Source organism: Trachurus trachurus (genome assembly GCF_905171665.1).
Source record: "Trachurus trachurus genome assembly, chromosome: 13".
Lineage (NCBI taxonomy): Eukaryota > Metazoa > Chordata > Actinopteri > Carangiformes > Carangidae > Trachurus > Trachurus trachurus.
The window spans coordinates 14,609,701-14,625,605 of record NC_139892.1 but is presented as its reverse complement, the minus strand read 5'-3'; the positions used below and the strand labels follow the sequence as shown (position 1 = coordinate 14,625,605).

Here is a 15,905-nt window from a genome sequence, read left to right as displayed (position 1 = left end):
CCCCATTTGTGTGGTTTGGCAGGCATGTACATGAGTAGATGTGATTTTCCCTTGAATGGCACCATAATTTCATCGACAGCATGGAGTTAATTCTTCAGGAGGTATGCAGATAAACTGTTCTCGCCGTTTTTGTAACCATGGCCTGAGCTTCCACAGTTTATCCTGCTTTGTGTCATTGGACAGTGGACACACTCAAGTTGTCCTGAAAGTGAATCAGTGTCAGCAATTTCAGAAACCGATTTGGAGACATCACATCACAAACTGCAGGGAGCTTTGTATCCATCTCTCACACAGGGCATCTCTATAACCCCATACGCTTTACATGACCTGCTCTATCTCTTCGGCAGTTTGATGTTTACTGACTTGTGGTCTTTTGGTACACTGACTGTACAGGTTTGTTTGTTCTGCAATCTCCTGTAACATTTCATTTGTGACAAACTGCTTGAAATACATGTAAAGTATATTGATCATGTTGATGAGATAGAGATCTCAGAAACTTACGTAATATGATAAAAATGGCGTTACATGCTTTTATTCAGCATAATAAACCAGCCCGTAATTAGAAACATATTCTTCAACTTTCTAAACCTGAAGGGGGACTAGCATTGCCAAATTTTCACCACTACTTTTGGCCTGCAACAGTAATAAACTATACTGGTTCCATGGTGAAGGTGCAGACATCTGTCCATACTGGGCTCATACTGAGATATCATCTTCTTCCTGCTCTTATATACAGTATGCATTCTACGATTCGCTCTCAGCTCCCCATAAGTGCCAATAAGGTCTTACCTAATCCGGCTGTCACCAATACAATTCAAATTTGTATCCAGTTTAGGAAGCAGCTCCGCTTACATAGGGCTTCGATTCTTGCCCCAGTTTTGAATAATCATGCATTTCTCCCTTCCCGCTCCAAGCCTACATCAGAACACTTAATGATTATTAATGACCTATATGACGAAGGTGTTTTCACGTTCTTTGCATCTGTGTCAGACAAATACAGCCTGTCCAATAGCCACTTTTTTGGTACCTTCAAATGAGACACTTTATCCAAAAGCAGTTCCCACATTTCCCAAGCCGAACCCCTGAAGTCGAAATGGACCAATTCCTGTCTCTCAACTTGCAACAAAAATGACTGATATCTGTCATTTACAATATAAGATTGCATTTCTGAGCCCAGTCCCCACTGTATCACCTAAAAATGCATGGGAAGACAGTATTGATGTCCAGTGGAGGGACATTTTAAAACTGATCCATTCTTCATCGATTTGTGCCAGGCACGGTCTACTACAGTGGAAGGTGGTTAGCTAAATTGGCTAAGATATATCCCAGTCACAGTGATACTTGTAACTGCTGTAAACAGTCCCAGGCCGACCATGCACACATGACGTGCCCGAGGCTGACCAACTTTTGGTCTGATATATATTCCAAACTCTCAAACAGGCTCTCAACACAAATTTAGAACAAATCCCCTAACTGCTCTTTTTGGTCTCCCTCCCCATTACTACACAGCGTGTCATGGCCTTCACCACCCTTCTTGCCAGGCGTGCCATTCTCCTCAAATGGAAACATGTTTCTCCACCGACTCACAACAGTTAGATATGGGAAATTTTACAATGTTTACAGTTAGAGAAGTTAAGGTTCTCACAGAGAGGATCTTTGACATCATGCCATAAAACTTGGGACCCACTGATGGCTTATATTAGTAATAGTCCATTCCTGATGATGCCGAGGACCCTTCTTAATAGTTGGAGCAAGAGAACCTCTCTACCCCCCTTTACTCTATTTATTTTCTTCTCTTCTTCTTCATCGTTGTATATTTGACTCTATTATGTTTTACTGTACTTTAATTATTTACTTATGTTGTTATATGTTATGTAATAATTTAGTTGTGAACTGTGACTGCATCTGACATGGGTTGTCGGGAGGGATAGTGGGATTCATGTTGGGGTTTTTTCACTCTAATGCAGACGCTCTGATGTAATGTGAATCTGATGTTCTGTACTGTCTGCAAAAATTCAATAAAGAAATTTGAAAAAAAAAAAAGAAGAAAGAAAAGAAGAAGCTAAAGCGCAGCCACATTGAGTGTTTTCAACACGTACTGATGTGGACAGAGGAAGCACACCAGATGAGAAAATGATACATCGTTTCATCTTTCAGTTAGTAGGCTACAGTTCGAGTTCACACATGTTTGTTTTCACTCTGGTCCAAACGCCACACCACTGGCAGAGTGTTATGTTTCCATGACAACTGGCAGGAAAAGGCCGCATGGTAGGCTACGTCATGTTTACACGACTCCCAATAAAAAAATTTAAAAAAAAACTAAACTATGTGAAGTAATGCCAAACAATGGTGACACGTGTACACACAGTACACAACAGGTTAACCATATGGGCTTAGATTTGACTTCTCAACACTCTGGTTTGTGAGTCGGGCCACATCAGGGCCGGCCTTCAACACACACGGGTCAGGCCGGGTTGGTTTTAATAATTTCTTCAGAGGCTTCAGAGGTGTGTGGGGGGGCTGCGTTGACACTACACACCGATAAGCATTGCACACAATCACACATCTTTGTGAAAGCTAGCCTCACGTCACCAGGCTCTTCATACAGAGAAGAGAAGAGGAATCCGGAATTCACCAAATTCACCAAGGTAAAAATGTTCCCTCCTCTCCTCTCCTCTCCTCTCCTCTCCTCTCCTCTCAGTACGTTTTTGAACTGTCATTTTCTGTTGCACTTTGTAGTTTGGCCTTGGTGTCTCGCACTCTCTCTCTGTTTCCGCAGATCCACCGGAGCTCCATCTCTCTGCACCAGCCGCCGCCTGCATCTTCCCCCCTCCTGCCCTGTCACCTGCTGTTAGACGGTCGGGTCTGCCCTCCCTTCCCATGAACTAGTCTGCCATCCAGTCCTCCCATTAAGCTGGCCAGCTCTCCGCCATCAATTTCCGTCTCTGATTTTGAAACATTTTATTCATTTAAACATGGACGTACAAAAGTCTGTTTAATAAAGTATGTTTATCTATCTAATATTACAGATGCTAATTCAACGTACTTGGGATGAATTAATATGAGCTCTCTGTATTTGGTTGGTATTATTGTGTCACAGTTGGTTAAATATATAATGATTATTCACAATGATCAATACTGCAGATTATTAGAACTTTGTATTCATTTTGAGTTATTAAGAGAATATATCATGACACACAGATGCACAGAAACCAGTGTGACAACTTGTCCTTGTGTCATCAATAATCTCTGAACAAGGAAAGGTCGAACAGATATATTCTCAGATTTATTGGTTTGATTCTGAATGGGTAAAGTAAAATGCAGCCATAAATAAAAATGACCTTCTCTAAATCCCTTTCACCTAGCATCTGATTTATCTCAACCAGAGACAAAGAAAATCACATGTGTGTTATGCTCACAATAGAAAATCACCTCTAAAACATATAATCCCAGATTTTAATCCAGTCAGAAAAACTAAATCTAGTGCCCATTCGTAACATTTTGACCGCTTTTATGAAGGACAGCTTTCAAAGAAATTGCTGTCTATTATCAACCTTTTTTTTTTGTTCCTAAATGCATCTGAATGTTAAAAGGCACCTTCAAGGGAGCCATGATTACATGTATGTAGAATATAGGATACATTGGATGAGACACAGTGATCCTCCACAGGGTTTCCTGTGGTGGTCATGGTGAGGGCAATTTTGTTTCTGGGATGTGGTTTTTTTCCTCCAGTATCCTGATTCTCTTTGTCATCTTCCACATTCTGAGATTTCCACACATTAGTTTCTCACGCTGAAAGCTTTTATATCTCTGAACATTTCCAGCATTCCCAACCAAGATATCCCAAGGGGGGACTTCTGCAGTTGCCAGTGGGTACATGGAAATACTCCACTAATTTAAGAAAAAGACCTCATTAATGCAAACATTATCCACAAATTAAGTCAGCTAACACCTGAACATTATGTGTCGTTACTGTACACAGAAAGGGAAAGTAAGCTAATTAGTAAATGTCTAGTACAGTATATAGTAAGTATATCTGACAGCAATCAAGTTAAAAATTAGTGGTTGGCATCAGTGGCTAATTATGGTTGTATTAAAGCACAAATAATTAGGAAAATGGAAAAAGAGAGAAAAAGGAAAATGTAAGTGGTTAAACTAGTTAGCTAAATAGCCCAGTTAGTTTAGCACAATTAATAAACAGTCCAATTTCATAAACATTTCGTAAAAAACATAATGGTGAAATAGTTGAGCCTGTCAGCTGGGATAAATTGGCGGAAAATAATATAACATAATCAGTGATGCTGGTAACACGCTACTTAGTAATGCGTTACTCTAATATCACCACTTTTTCCAGTAATAATGCGTTACTATCTCCAAACCAGTAATCAGATTAGAATTATTTATCCAAGTCACAGTGCATTACTATTTTTTGTCATTTTCCTTAGTAAAAAGATGTTATTTCTGCTTTCTTCTTGCATCTCGGGGAGTGATTTGAAATTGCACATATTTTTATCACTACATGTCAACTTGTTCATGACATGTTTTCAAAATATCTTTATAATGTACTTAAACAAAGGGAAAAATTAAAGGTTCTTTTTATTTATAGGTTATCATGCTATTATTTTACTGGTCCGGGGGACTTGAGATCAAATTCTGCTGTTTGTAACGCCTGAACTAAAAAGAGTTTGACACCCCTGAAATGCTGCCCTTAATTAAACACGGTTGTCATTTTTACGTTGAGCCGGCGGGGGGTGTTGTAAGCAGCTGCTGAATGTGACTAATTAAGTAACTTTCAATCTAACTTAGTTACTTTTAAAATCAAGTAATCAGTAAATTAACTAAATTACTTTTTAAAGGAGTAATCAGTAATCAGATTGCTTTTTCAAGGTAACTATGGCAACACTGAACATAATATAATAATATAATATGACACTCAAATTTAAGAGTAGTAAACTACACAAATTTAACGGCTAAATAGCTACAGCAAATTGTAGCTATAGTTAGCTAATAAAAACAAAAAAAGTGGGTGAAAGGTCAAGCTTGTGCCACTCTGTCTCAAACATTGACGAATCATCTGTAGAGAAAAAATGCCATGACCATTTCTACATACGTAACTGGTATCATATAATTGGAAAACAATGCATTACATCTAGCACCTAAAAAGGCATTGTGCTTTTTACAAGAAGCTGTGGTATATCAGACAAAAAAGGTTGACTTCATTGCATCACCTTTGCTGAAACTAATTCATAATTGCTCCATGTTGTTTCTTAATCTCCACCCATCCTGTGTTCTTTTTCATTCTGTTTCCATTATGCCATCAATGAACTATACTGTACAGTATGTCTTTTATTTACTTTTTGGACATGTGTTTAGTTGTCTGTTGAAATTTTGAATTTCAGAAAAGTTTGTAATATTAACTTTCGCAACAACTTGAGTAGCCTATATGCTGCTAAATGGATACAACAGGTGAACCACTAGTTTAGTAGTTTAGTATAGGAATGTCCAATTACTCAATAATGATGACTGCTATCGAAACACATGTATTTCACAACAAGAATTCAATCAAAATTATTATTACTAATTATTAATTAGATGAAATTAATAGTAAAAATGTACATGGTAACAATTTTGTATTCCAGTATGAATAACCTTTGCTATGTACTTGTATGGCTATAAAACTAATAGTGCATGCATGAACTTTGGTGACTGAGCATGTTTGCACTATTACTAATTTGGAAATCAATCTGCTCCTAATTCCTCAGTTCACTTCTATGGAAGACAAAGTTTCCACTTCCAGTTGATCATCAGAGATTGTTGCCACATAACGTAATAAACCAAGATAAACTGAGATTTCTTTGGACATTGTGTTCCTTCCCATTTGCAATTAATCACACACTAAATGTATCTCAATTCAGGGGCTGTATTTTTCAGAGGCCAACATCTACATGGGTGTGGCCCTTCATAGTCAGTGTAAACCGCAAAGCTGAACCTAAATGACACTGCCTGGCCCACAGAGGATTTCCCCCCTCCATCACCTTATAGCTGCTTCACAAACCACCAAGCTCCTGTTCCTTAGCAACCTTAACAACATGCAAATTTTCCTCCAAGAACTCAAAGTTTTTAAAGGCCTTGCCTTTTTTTGCAAGTTTCACTGGTAGCAGGCCTATTTAACTTAGCTCAAAACCATTATTTAAATTAAAAGTGTAATCCATGTGCTCTCTGTTGCCATTGTTTGCTGCTGCAGTATTTCATCATTGGCTAGCATGAATGAATTTTGGGAAAGGTCAAGGCCACAAAGGATCATCCCAATGGAGCCATCGTTTCCTCAGGAAATTAGACTGTATTTTGTAGCCCCATTTGGAGGAGTTTTCGACATGGGACAGTCTAGGTGTGTCACTGTCACACAGTCAGTCTACATAAGCAGGAAGCTACTGTATGACAAGTGTAGATAAGTATTTATGCTGTATTATCTCTTTCTGTCAGCGAAGCACATCATCAACATGACAGTGCAGTAAGAAAAACACTAATGGCTGGATATTGCACTCTGCACTCTGGGGTTATTGTAGTTAGGGTTAGAAGGTCTGTATTGATGAGGATGTAATGAATTAAATCTGTTTCTCTCTATGTCATTAGTCCCCTTTGAGTTCTGTTTGTTTCTTATTCTGAACCAGTTACTCAATTAATGGAGATCTTCGACATTAAGAAGATAAGGTGGCTGCCAAGTGCGTACATTAATCTTGAATAACAGAAAGGTTTCAATTAATTATCCACTACAAAACAAGACCTTGAGGTTAGGTAATTATGTCCTCTTGTGAGGCTGAATTTGATAAAAACCAACAACATCCTTTTAATTTAATAAATCTTTGAAAGCCCTGCTCCAAGATTCAAGGACCTGGGGGCTTTCACTACAGACACCAGTACACCAGTGCACCAGAGCATGATTACATTTGCCACAATGCTTTGAGGGCAGATGTTTTGTTCATCATATTTTTCAGACTATGTTGATTGATTCAAGCAGAAGTGAGTCATGACTGCAGAGGGCATATTATGGTGTTTTAGCTGGTTTGCTGCAAGTGGCCATGTGCTAAATATCCTTAAGCCCCATTAAATGCAACATCCATGGATAAAAAAAAATCCTCTCTTATGTAGCTGATGTTACAGTGACTTAAAACGACAGCCTGAAATCCAAATCTCTAAAACAAACAAATTCAACATCTATCTATCTATTTAATGGTCAAGAATTTCACCAACCAAACTAAAATCTAATATCTGAGACAAAACTTGGTGAAAGTGATCAGTCGTAGACTAGGTCTCTCTAATCTGTGTGTAATAAAACAACATTTCTCTGCCCACTCAGGTCAGCATGAGTTCAGCTGGATTTCAGCACCCTATTCTGTGATGACACATGTCTACGCAACTGATTTCCCAAAAGTTCTGCCTACACATTCACCTCAGACACCTACCAAGATTTTCCCCCCGGTGACTTTGGGAGAATATGTTTTTGTGTGCTCACTGTCCAGCCGTGAAGACAACAGGTCCAGACAGGAACAAGGACATCATGTCCATAGTGTTAAAATTAAACATTGGCTCAAGCAGCAGAAGAAATGTGAACATTAACTTCTCTCAAGTCATTGTCAATACAGCACTTCACTAATGTTTCATGCTAAATTTAACTTAATCTGAAATTTCCAGCTGTGTTTATTTATTCATGGTACCTACTGTATTTGTTTCATTGCATTTATGTATTCAGTATATTTTATCCTATTCTAAAACCTGACCAGGGACAAAGACCGCAAATTAGCTGAAGCTAGACGTCTTATATGCATCACATTTCCCCATTTTTTGTGGCAATGTTGTATGTATCGTCTAAAATAAAATAAGAATAAAATAAAATCCTGTGAGGACTTGACTACTGAAAGCCATCACGCTGAACAGCAAATGTCTTCTGACTTTTTTTGACCATTTATCTTTTCCTTTCGGACACTATCAGGATCAGGGGGCTTCAATGAACCATGTCTGTTTTTTTCCTTAAGGAGTTTGTCACTGACTGATACTGCAAAATGATTCAACTTATAAATGAACCCCCCTCTTTAATCATACCCATTTTAGGCGTTCTCATATGGTAATCTCTGTTGCACACAGGTTATTATTTGCTTCAAACAAGTGCACAAGTCTGACTGAGCTTGCCAAAAATAATTGTCCAGAGGACACAATCAGCACAGCTATCACCTTTCTCTGCCAGAACACAACCAACTGTCTGATTCAAGAGGCAATTAGCCTACAGGGACAACCCTGGTCAATTGGTCTCATGTTGGGATGTGAAAAAATAATATTATAATGAACATGAAGGGATACAAATGAAGACATTAATAATGTAAAACTGTGTTTTTGAAAATACAATATATTTATATATAAATATAAACACATCTTGTTTCTTGGTGACGAGATGTTGCTAATGATAGCAGTGCAACAGTGCCAAGGCAGCCCCCTCAACCCCAAAATATCAACACTGGCCAAAAATATTCTGCTGTGTATCTCTGCCTGATTATTAGAGTTGCTGAGAAATGGCTTTTAAAACCAAGATACCACGGTTTACTGCCAGACTGTAACTTCAACTCCACTTCAAGTTCAGAATCCCACTGATGACAGGAAACATAATGACTGCATGTGGTTGAATAAAGTGAGCAATAGTCTGCCCACTGCCCTTGCAAGCAGAGAGAATGGAGGGGAACAAAATCAATGTTGAAATCAAGACTCGTGCCAGGCAAATTAAATTTGGCATCTTGTGATCCAATGAGGCCAGTTAGGCAGCAACAGATCAGAAGCTGTCCCATGCCTCCCTGCAAGCCTGTAAGTCCCCGTGCACATAATATAGGCAGCTCTGTTAACTCCAAAGCGGTTTGAACAGTGTTACTCACCAGCAGTGCTGCCAGACAGATGAGGTTTAATCCATGGAGCGAGCCTGTTGTACTGTACAATGATGTTTCGACCAAGTTCACGTTGCTTTTTTGTGCCACTGACTGACTGGCCAGGAGAAAACGACAAATGCAGTTCTGTGCGAATCACAGGAAAGGACTGCGGTGTGATGACAAACTGTATTCAGTTGACTCGCCCAAACCGTTCAGCGGAAACAACAGAAGAAAGCGTTCAGTCAGAGCATGGGGTGGTGGTGTTGCTGTGACAGGCATCAAGTCCTCAGGCAAGCTCTTGCTGCTTCGCTTTGACTGTTACAGCGCGTTCCCTTTTCTCTCAACGCAGACACGCATGCGCATATGGGTGCGCGCATCGATCACTGGCTGGACTAAACTGATCCAAATACCATAGCTGTAAAAAAAAAAAGAAAAAAAAATCAGGATGGTGCTGGTGGTGGTGGTGGTGGTATGGTGGAAAGAAGGCAGAATGCCGGAATGTCTCATGTGATGCCCAGCTTATTATAATTATTTGCTTTATGCTCTTCTGTCCGCCTCAAATTGTGCTTTTTTTTTCCTTCTTTTTTTTTTTTACCCCAGAGGAAACAACATCTGGAAAGTTTTGCTGTTGACTGTGATTTTTTTTAAAGCTCTGAAATGAACATACATTGCGAAATTGGTGGGAGAGGTACTAAGAGTTCTTCTGAGGCCTAAGGAAAGGTAGAAATAACAAAGCATGAGAACTACTTTATGTAGTAGCTTTAATAAATCATGGTTTATTTTGTTGGCTTGAATTCAATAAACTTAATCTATAGATTTGGCTCATATACATATATACATACACACACACACTGACAGTGGATTAAAAAACAAAAACATTTGCCTCGTAAAATGGAAGAAGTACAAGTACCTTACTTAGTATAGTTCTCAGAGTAAATGAACAAAATGTACAGAATGAACTTGCATCATCCTGTGAATGACCAAATCCTTGAACTGAGCTTTTATTTTACTATTAGTCATCAGAGACCATGTTCCGGGAACCTTGTTAAACATTAACAAAGAATTGAATTTTTCAAAAAATCTGCTGTCATTGCATTTACTAACATGAGACATGCTTTTATCCAAACAGCTCACAAGTGAGGGACATCACTTGAAATGGTGTGTATACTGTAGATGGATGCATTGTTTTAATGTTCACATTTTCCCAGACAGCAGAATAGTCCTTATTCCCACACTCAAAAACTTGTTGCCCACAAGTTTTATCATCCACTTTTTGTTTTGTCTATGATAAGCCATATCTGTGTCTGGGAAATAATTGTGTTTGGAAGAAAGTAGTCACACATATTGCAATCATTCCAGGGTTTAACATATGCAGACTCTTTATTATGCTACCTATTCCACCTTTTGGGCTGGTTGAGGTGTGCTTTTTTTTGTTTGTTTTTGTTAAGGGAGTGTCTTTTTCATTGTCAAGTGTTTTCAGTAAATGCCCCCCGGGGAGCAATGATGTGATGCGTTCAACAAAGTTCAACGCTAATGAACCTCAATCAATAGACACATCCAATCCGGACATGCCTGTGTAAACACAAGCTGCCTCTGGCCTGGAAGTGATGGTGCTGGTAAGTACACAGGTTAATGCACTTCTCCATGGCAGTGATCTTCTGATGAATCATGATGATCTGCCCCATTTCTCCTCAATCTGACTGCTTGTTTCTCCCAGAGGTACCGACATCTGGACAGTCTTGTTGCTGTTGGCTGTGATTTTGTAAATTTCTGTTTGTTAAGGAGATAAAGGCTGAAACTCGGGTCAAGATAAATGTCAGCTGCACAAAATATATACAAAGTACCATAACCATGGATTTCTTTTTTCTATAATTTTAAAACTCATGGTTTATTTTTCTTTACACAAATCTTCTCTTGGATTCTTGATTTCCTTTCCTAAATATCTCCACTAATGTAACTGCTGGCAACAAAATTGTTTTGCACAAATGTAAACCTGAAGATTACACAGAGCAAATGTTTGCTGGCTCTGGACCAAGGACAGTGTCCGGCTGACACTGCATACAGAGGGTACTGGTTATTCTGTTTGCACTAAATGCAGAAAAACAGTTACTTTTGAAGATATGAAGCTGAGTTGTTGTCATAGGCTTTATGCAGAGCTCCACTACTTCCTGAACTTAAACCAGCTCATTTATTTCCTGTCTTACATTATTGGACAAACTGATTAATCCAGGTGTGTCTGACTCTCACTAGTCACAACAATGGTCAGACACACCTAGATTAATCAGTTTGTCCAATAATGTAAGACAGGATGTAAAGGAGCTTGTTTAAGTTCAGGAAGTAGTGGAGCTCTGCATAAAGCCTATTATGTTTGTTTTCTCCACTTACACACAAACAAACCAATTATATGTATAGCAGCTGTCAGAGGCGGTCCGATGTTACCAGGTTCAAAAAGTTTTAATTTAGATTTACATGGGCATGGTTTTAAAAGTCAAATAAAATTTTTGCATGTTTAATTATTATTTTGCATTTGACATACAGCCTTCTTGTGTCTCGTTTCCCTGTTTGGCTCAGTTTCACAACTAATTGACCCGGTGTCATGTTTGGATCTTCTGCTTGCCTTTACTCAGCGCAGCAAGCTGAATTTACTCACCACACAGACAGAGACATCCAGGTCAGTACCACCGCACCCGGGAGAGACCACCATAGTGACTAGTGCTAAGTGCTTTTCCATACTGTTGGTGGTCCGCTGCTCAGCACACCAGCTTGCCATCCCAAGGCCTCCACTTCTCCTTCCTTTCCCCTCTTGCATCATGGTGAAAGTGCTGAGATGCTGACACATCACAGGGACTTTCCCATATTCAGCTGGTGTTAACTTTGTCAGTTTTTAATTCAGTCTTCGTCTTAATCCTGGCAGTCCTTGTGTTTTAGTTTTATTTAGTCAGCTGCACCCCTACACCCTCATTTTCTTTTTTAGTCAACCAAAAATCCTAATATTTCAGCCCTGTCTTAGTTCTACAAATTTGCATTCTCTAGAACAAAGACCAGACTCATAGAGAAAAATCATTATGACAAAAAATAAATTGGTCATGCATGTACTAAACCATGTACCATGAAAAGTCATGTGGGAAATGCCCAGATGACATAAATGAAGAGGTTAAAGTAATGCTACTGTAGCATCTACCCATTTGTGTTTATAGCCTATAGCTTAAAACTCCATTAGCGATGCTGCTTATCTGTGCAGGGTCGGGGGCTGGACAGGTCAAGTCAGAATCCCAACAACCTCAATTGATCAGCTAGTTAATAGATTGATAATTGGTAACTGTACAGTCTGCTTTTTTAAGCTGTTGGGGTTCATTTAATGTATATTGAAGGGATAGTAAAACATTCTGAGACAATGGTGTGTAGACTGTGCATTTCCTCACCAAGAGTTAGATGAGATCGATAACACCATCATGTCTGAAAAATGATAATGATCAGTAATATGAGACCATATTTGTAGCCTGTAATGGAAAACATGTTTGTCATCAACATCATCAATCAACCCCTCTGGACAGTGAACCTTGTCCCGATTTGTCCAATTGTAAATATATCTTTAATAAATTGAAGATATCTGTACTTTGTTGCTAGCTACATATAGCCTACCTTATTTTGTCTATCAGTGGCATGAAAGATGTGTTTACGTAGTGACTTTTCATGTAAGATCATTATTATGATTTCCCCATGATACTGCTTTTCTCTAAGCGTTCAGATATCCCTGTGTGTGTGTGTCATCTGGAGGAGGATTTGTTGTGGTAAAAAAAAAAAAGAAAAAAAAAAGCCTCATAGAACATCTGTGCCTCTCAGAGATTAGTCTAAATTTTTCTGTTACAATGTTGGCTTGCCACAAAAGAGGTGATTATCAAGGGTCTTTTATTGTGGTCCTGAGTGTCTGCTGTTGCTTAGGGGGAGGGGAAAATGGGAGGATGATACAGCATTAATAAAAATCAGGAGGAGAGAACAAGCAGCACTTCATGGAGGCAGATAGTGCCTCATGTAAAAAATCAAAATAAACCTTTGCTTGTGTCAAAAATAAATAAATAATAAATGCGAGTGTAGGATCACAACTTTTATGCTCCAGTTGACTCCATGAATACCTGATATTCTTCATTGAGTGGTCTGAATGCCAACTGACTGAAATGAAGCATGGCAGCATGCTTGATTAACAAGGTAAAGCCCTGCAGAGGATATTAAATCATACCTAACCAAAAAAACCAAACTGAAGGTTTGTTCTTTGGAAGGAAGTTTCCCTGTTACATTTCCTCTGGGTATTTCCCTTTTACTTTCACCACCCATGCAAGAAAAGAGAGGTGTCATGGCTCTGTGACAGGAATCTCCTCTCCAGCACTCTCAATTAGATTGTAAAATACTCCCCCTAGTGGGGGGAAAAAAAACTATGTGACTCCAGTATGTCACAATATATTATTCCAGTTCACTGTCGTTTGTCATTGTGTCAAATGGAGAATCACTGTGCTGTAGTTCCCTTTATTCAAACCCCAAGCATGAATTGACACATTATGGGCTTATTAACGGTAGCACTTTGCAGTTGTAAACCATTTCACCATAAACTGTACTTCTCTAGAAACAAGACGAGTGGCCATACTGTACCATCACTTTCCTTTTGATCACAAAACATATTGTGAGAAAAGCTTAACTGAATGTTCGGTCATGTGCAGTTAGTGTTGTTTTCCACTCCGATGCTCTTGTCCTTCATTATGTTCTTTAATTACTGCTGTGAATGTTCAGAGCAAATGTCATTATCGCTTTTATCTCTCCTGTGCATCACTTCCAGTGGAGTTTACGTCTCAGCGGGGTCGTTGTTTGGGATCGGTTCATCTTCCCTTGAGCTGCCCTCCCCACCAGTGCTAGAGCTGCCCATGCTGCAGTCATGCGCTTTCTCCTTTTTAACCAGGTCTTCCAGGTCTGGAGAAGAAAACATGAGGATAACATTAAAGATTGGATTCTCCTCAAGGTGGCCTTGTTTGAGCTGTGGACATGTGTTAGGAGAAGAAAACAAAACAATTTATCATGACAGAAAGCTTGCGAGTGGAGCTGGACCAGCAGCAAACACATACTTTTCAGCATTACTCACACTTGAGAACAGTCCTGTTGATGAGGTTATAGCCTCTGGCGCTGTTGCTGCTCAGGTTAATGTAGATGCAGTACTTCAGTTCCTGAGGGTACTGAGAGTGAGGCACGTTCTGTAGGAGGGGAATCAACCGGTTGGACATCGGCCCCTCTGACAGAGCCTGGTGCATCATATACTTGCACCACTCCTCCTGCAGGAAGTTTGGAGTGATAAGCAGAGCCTGCAAGTGGCTCTCTTGCACAGCCTGGCAGAATTCAGTGAAAACTGCACCTCCTACACCGACGTCCCTCTGCCACAGAAAACACCTAAGGCTGCGGGGTGAAGCCTCCAGGAAGGACACCAGTCGTTGGGCCTCTTCGATGTCGCTGTCGGCGTCGCTATGGCACACGAGCAAGTCGTAGTTTAGTCTCAATCTCTGCTGTGAGCTCAGAACTGATGGGGGCTCTTGTGGAGAGGGCGAGGAAGCTGAGAGTGATAATGTGGAGGAAGACAGTGTCGTTTCACTTGTCAGTTTAACGTTTTGTTCATGTTGTGGTGATGAAGATGTTCTTTGTCTAAATAATTTCTGGAACCAACCTGAAATCAGAAAGACAAATTGTGCATATTTCTAACATCATTGCCTCCTCGTCCAGCTTTAAGCCACAAATGAAATCAAAAGCATTACATGCTTGCAGCTCTAATCGTCATTAACATGTTAGCTACTTGATCCTACTCCACAGCCATGCGATGCTTTTCTGAAATCCACAACTCAAGAGAAACAGTGCAGTTTTACACTTTTGTTGGAGATCAAATACAAAAACATACTCAGACAAAAAAATGTACATTAGAAATAAAGGCAGGGAACCTGAACTCACCATACATGTTGTTAAGATCATCATGTCTGTTTGATTCCTCAATAATCCATCCGGTAAATACTGTAAATGTTTACAGAGCTACATCTACCTCTAGTTTATGGCTCATACGATAGCTGAATCATAAACTGTTGCAACAGCGTTGCCATAATACCAAGACAGTAAGTGACCGTAACAAAGACGAAGTGAAAACTTTGTCGAGTGTCATTGACATCACCCAGGAAAAGAGGAAGTAGCTAACTCTGACCCATGAAACCTGTCGTCTAATTTCCCATGCAAATTGTCCTGAGGTTGCAAATCACTGAGCAGAGAGTTAACCCTTTGTGGGATGTGTGGACAGGATGGGAAAATACCTTCATGATTTAACAGCACACATGCAAAAATAAGGGCAAGTATTAGTATGCACAGCTGGATTTTTATTTTTCTCACTTTCTTTCTTTCTTTTTTTTTTTTTTTTTTTTTACCTGTATAGATGTGTACAATAAACTTCATTCATCTCATACAGGGAAAATAAAGGTGCTCAACAAAATGGCCCTTTGTTTCTCAAATGATGAAACATGAAAAAAAAAAAAACATTGAGAAATAAGGTTACTAAATCGCAATTTACTGCTTTGATGGAGGATTAATCATCCTCTACTCTAAGTATTCAACAATACAAAAACACCTACCAATATAAGTTCTGCTGAGAAAGAATACAGTAAATAGCTAAATAGGCCTACTAGGCCTAATAGGCCTAATTCACTTCATACAAAATACAAAAAGAGGTGGGAGTTTACTTTAAACAACCTTGTAATTTGTAGTTTAATTTCATTCTACATAATAATTCTATCCATTTGGAAGTTAAATCTACATTTTTATTTGATTTAAAATCATCTGTAGGCTAGAAAGTTAAAGTAAAAATGTTTTGGTAATGTATTGAATGTGCCATTATTTATTTATTTATTTATTTATTCTTATAAGTCATACATTTAATTAAATATAGTCTGGAAGGAAGATTAATGATGTTTATTGACTGATGAT

At 39.0% G+C, this 15,905-nt stretch overlaps 2 protein-coding genes across 5 annotated transcripts in view; both read right to left on the bottom strand.

Moving 5' to 3' along the window:
• The window catches only part of st3gal4 (ST3 beta-galactoside alpha-2,3-sialyltransferase 4), a 30,780-nt gene extending 21,419 nt beyond the window's left edge, over window positions 1-9,361 (bottom strand). Inside the window, exon 1 of one of the 3 annotated variants that reach the window (XM_083985556.1) lies at window positions 8,919-9,361. The gene's annotated coding sequence lies outside the window, so the exon portion shown is untranslated. The remainder of the gene's footprint in view (window positions 1-8,918) is intronic. The other 2 variants (XM_083985554.1, XM_083985555.1) reach the window with 2 other exon arrangements.
• A 4,049-nt stretch (window positions 9,362-13,410) lies between these two features.
• On the bottom strand, window positions 13,411-15,087 carry tirap (toll-interleukin 1 receptor (TIR) domain containing adaptor protein). 2 transcript variants are annotated; one of them, XM_083984506.1, is made up of 3 exons: window positions 14,889-15,087; window positions 14,038-14,610; window positions 13,411-13,868 (listed from the first exon to the last, which is right to left on the bottom strand). In XM_083984506.1, the coding sequence occupies exons 1-3, from the start codon at window positions 14,893-14,895 to the stop codon at window positions 13,744-13,746; spliced, it is 705 nt and encodes a 234-aa protein (XP_083840632.1). In that variant the 5' UTR covers window positions 14,896-15,087; the 3' UTR covers window positions 13,411-13,743. The 2 variants fall into 2 exon arrangements, with proteins under 2 accessions (XP_083840632.1, XP_083840631.1); XM_083984505.1 differs by having other exon boundaries at window positions 14,894-15,044.
• Between the last annotated feature and the right edge of the window lie 818 nt (window positions 15,088-15,905).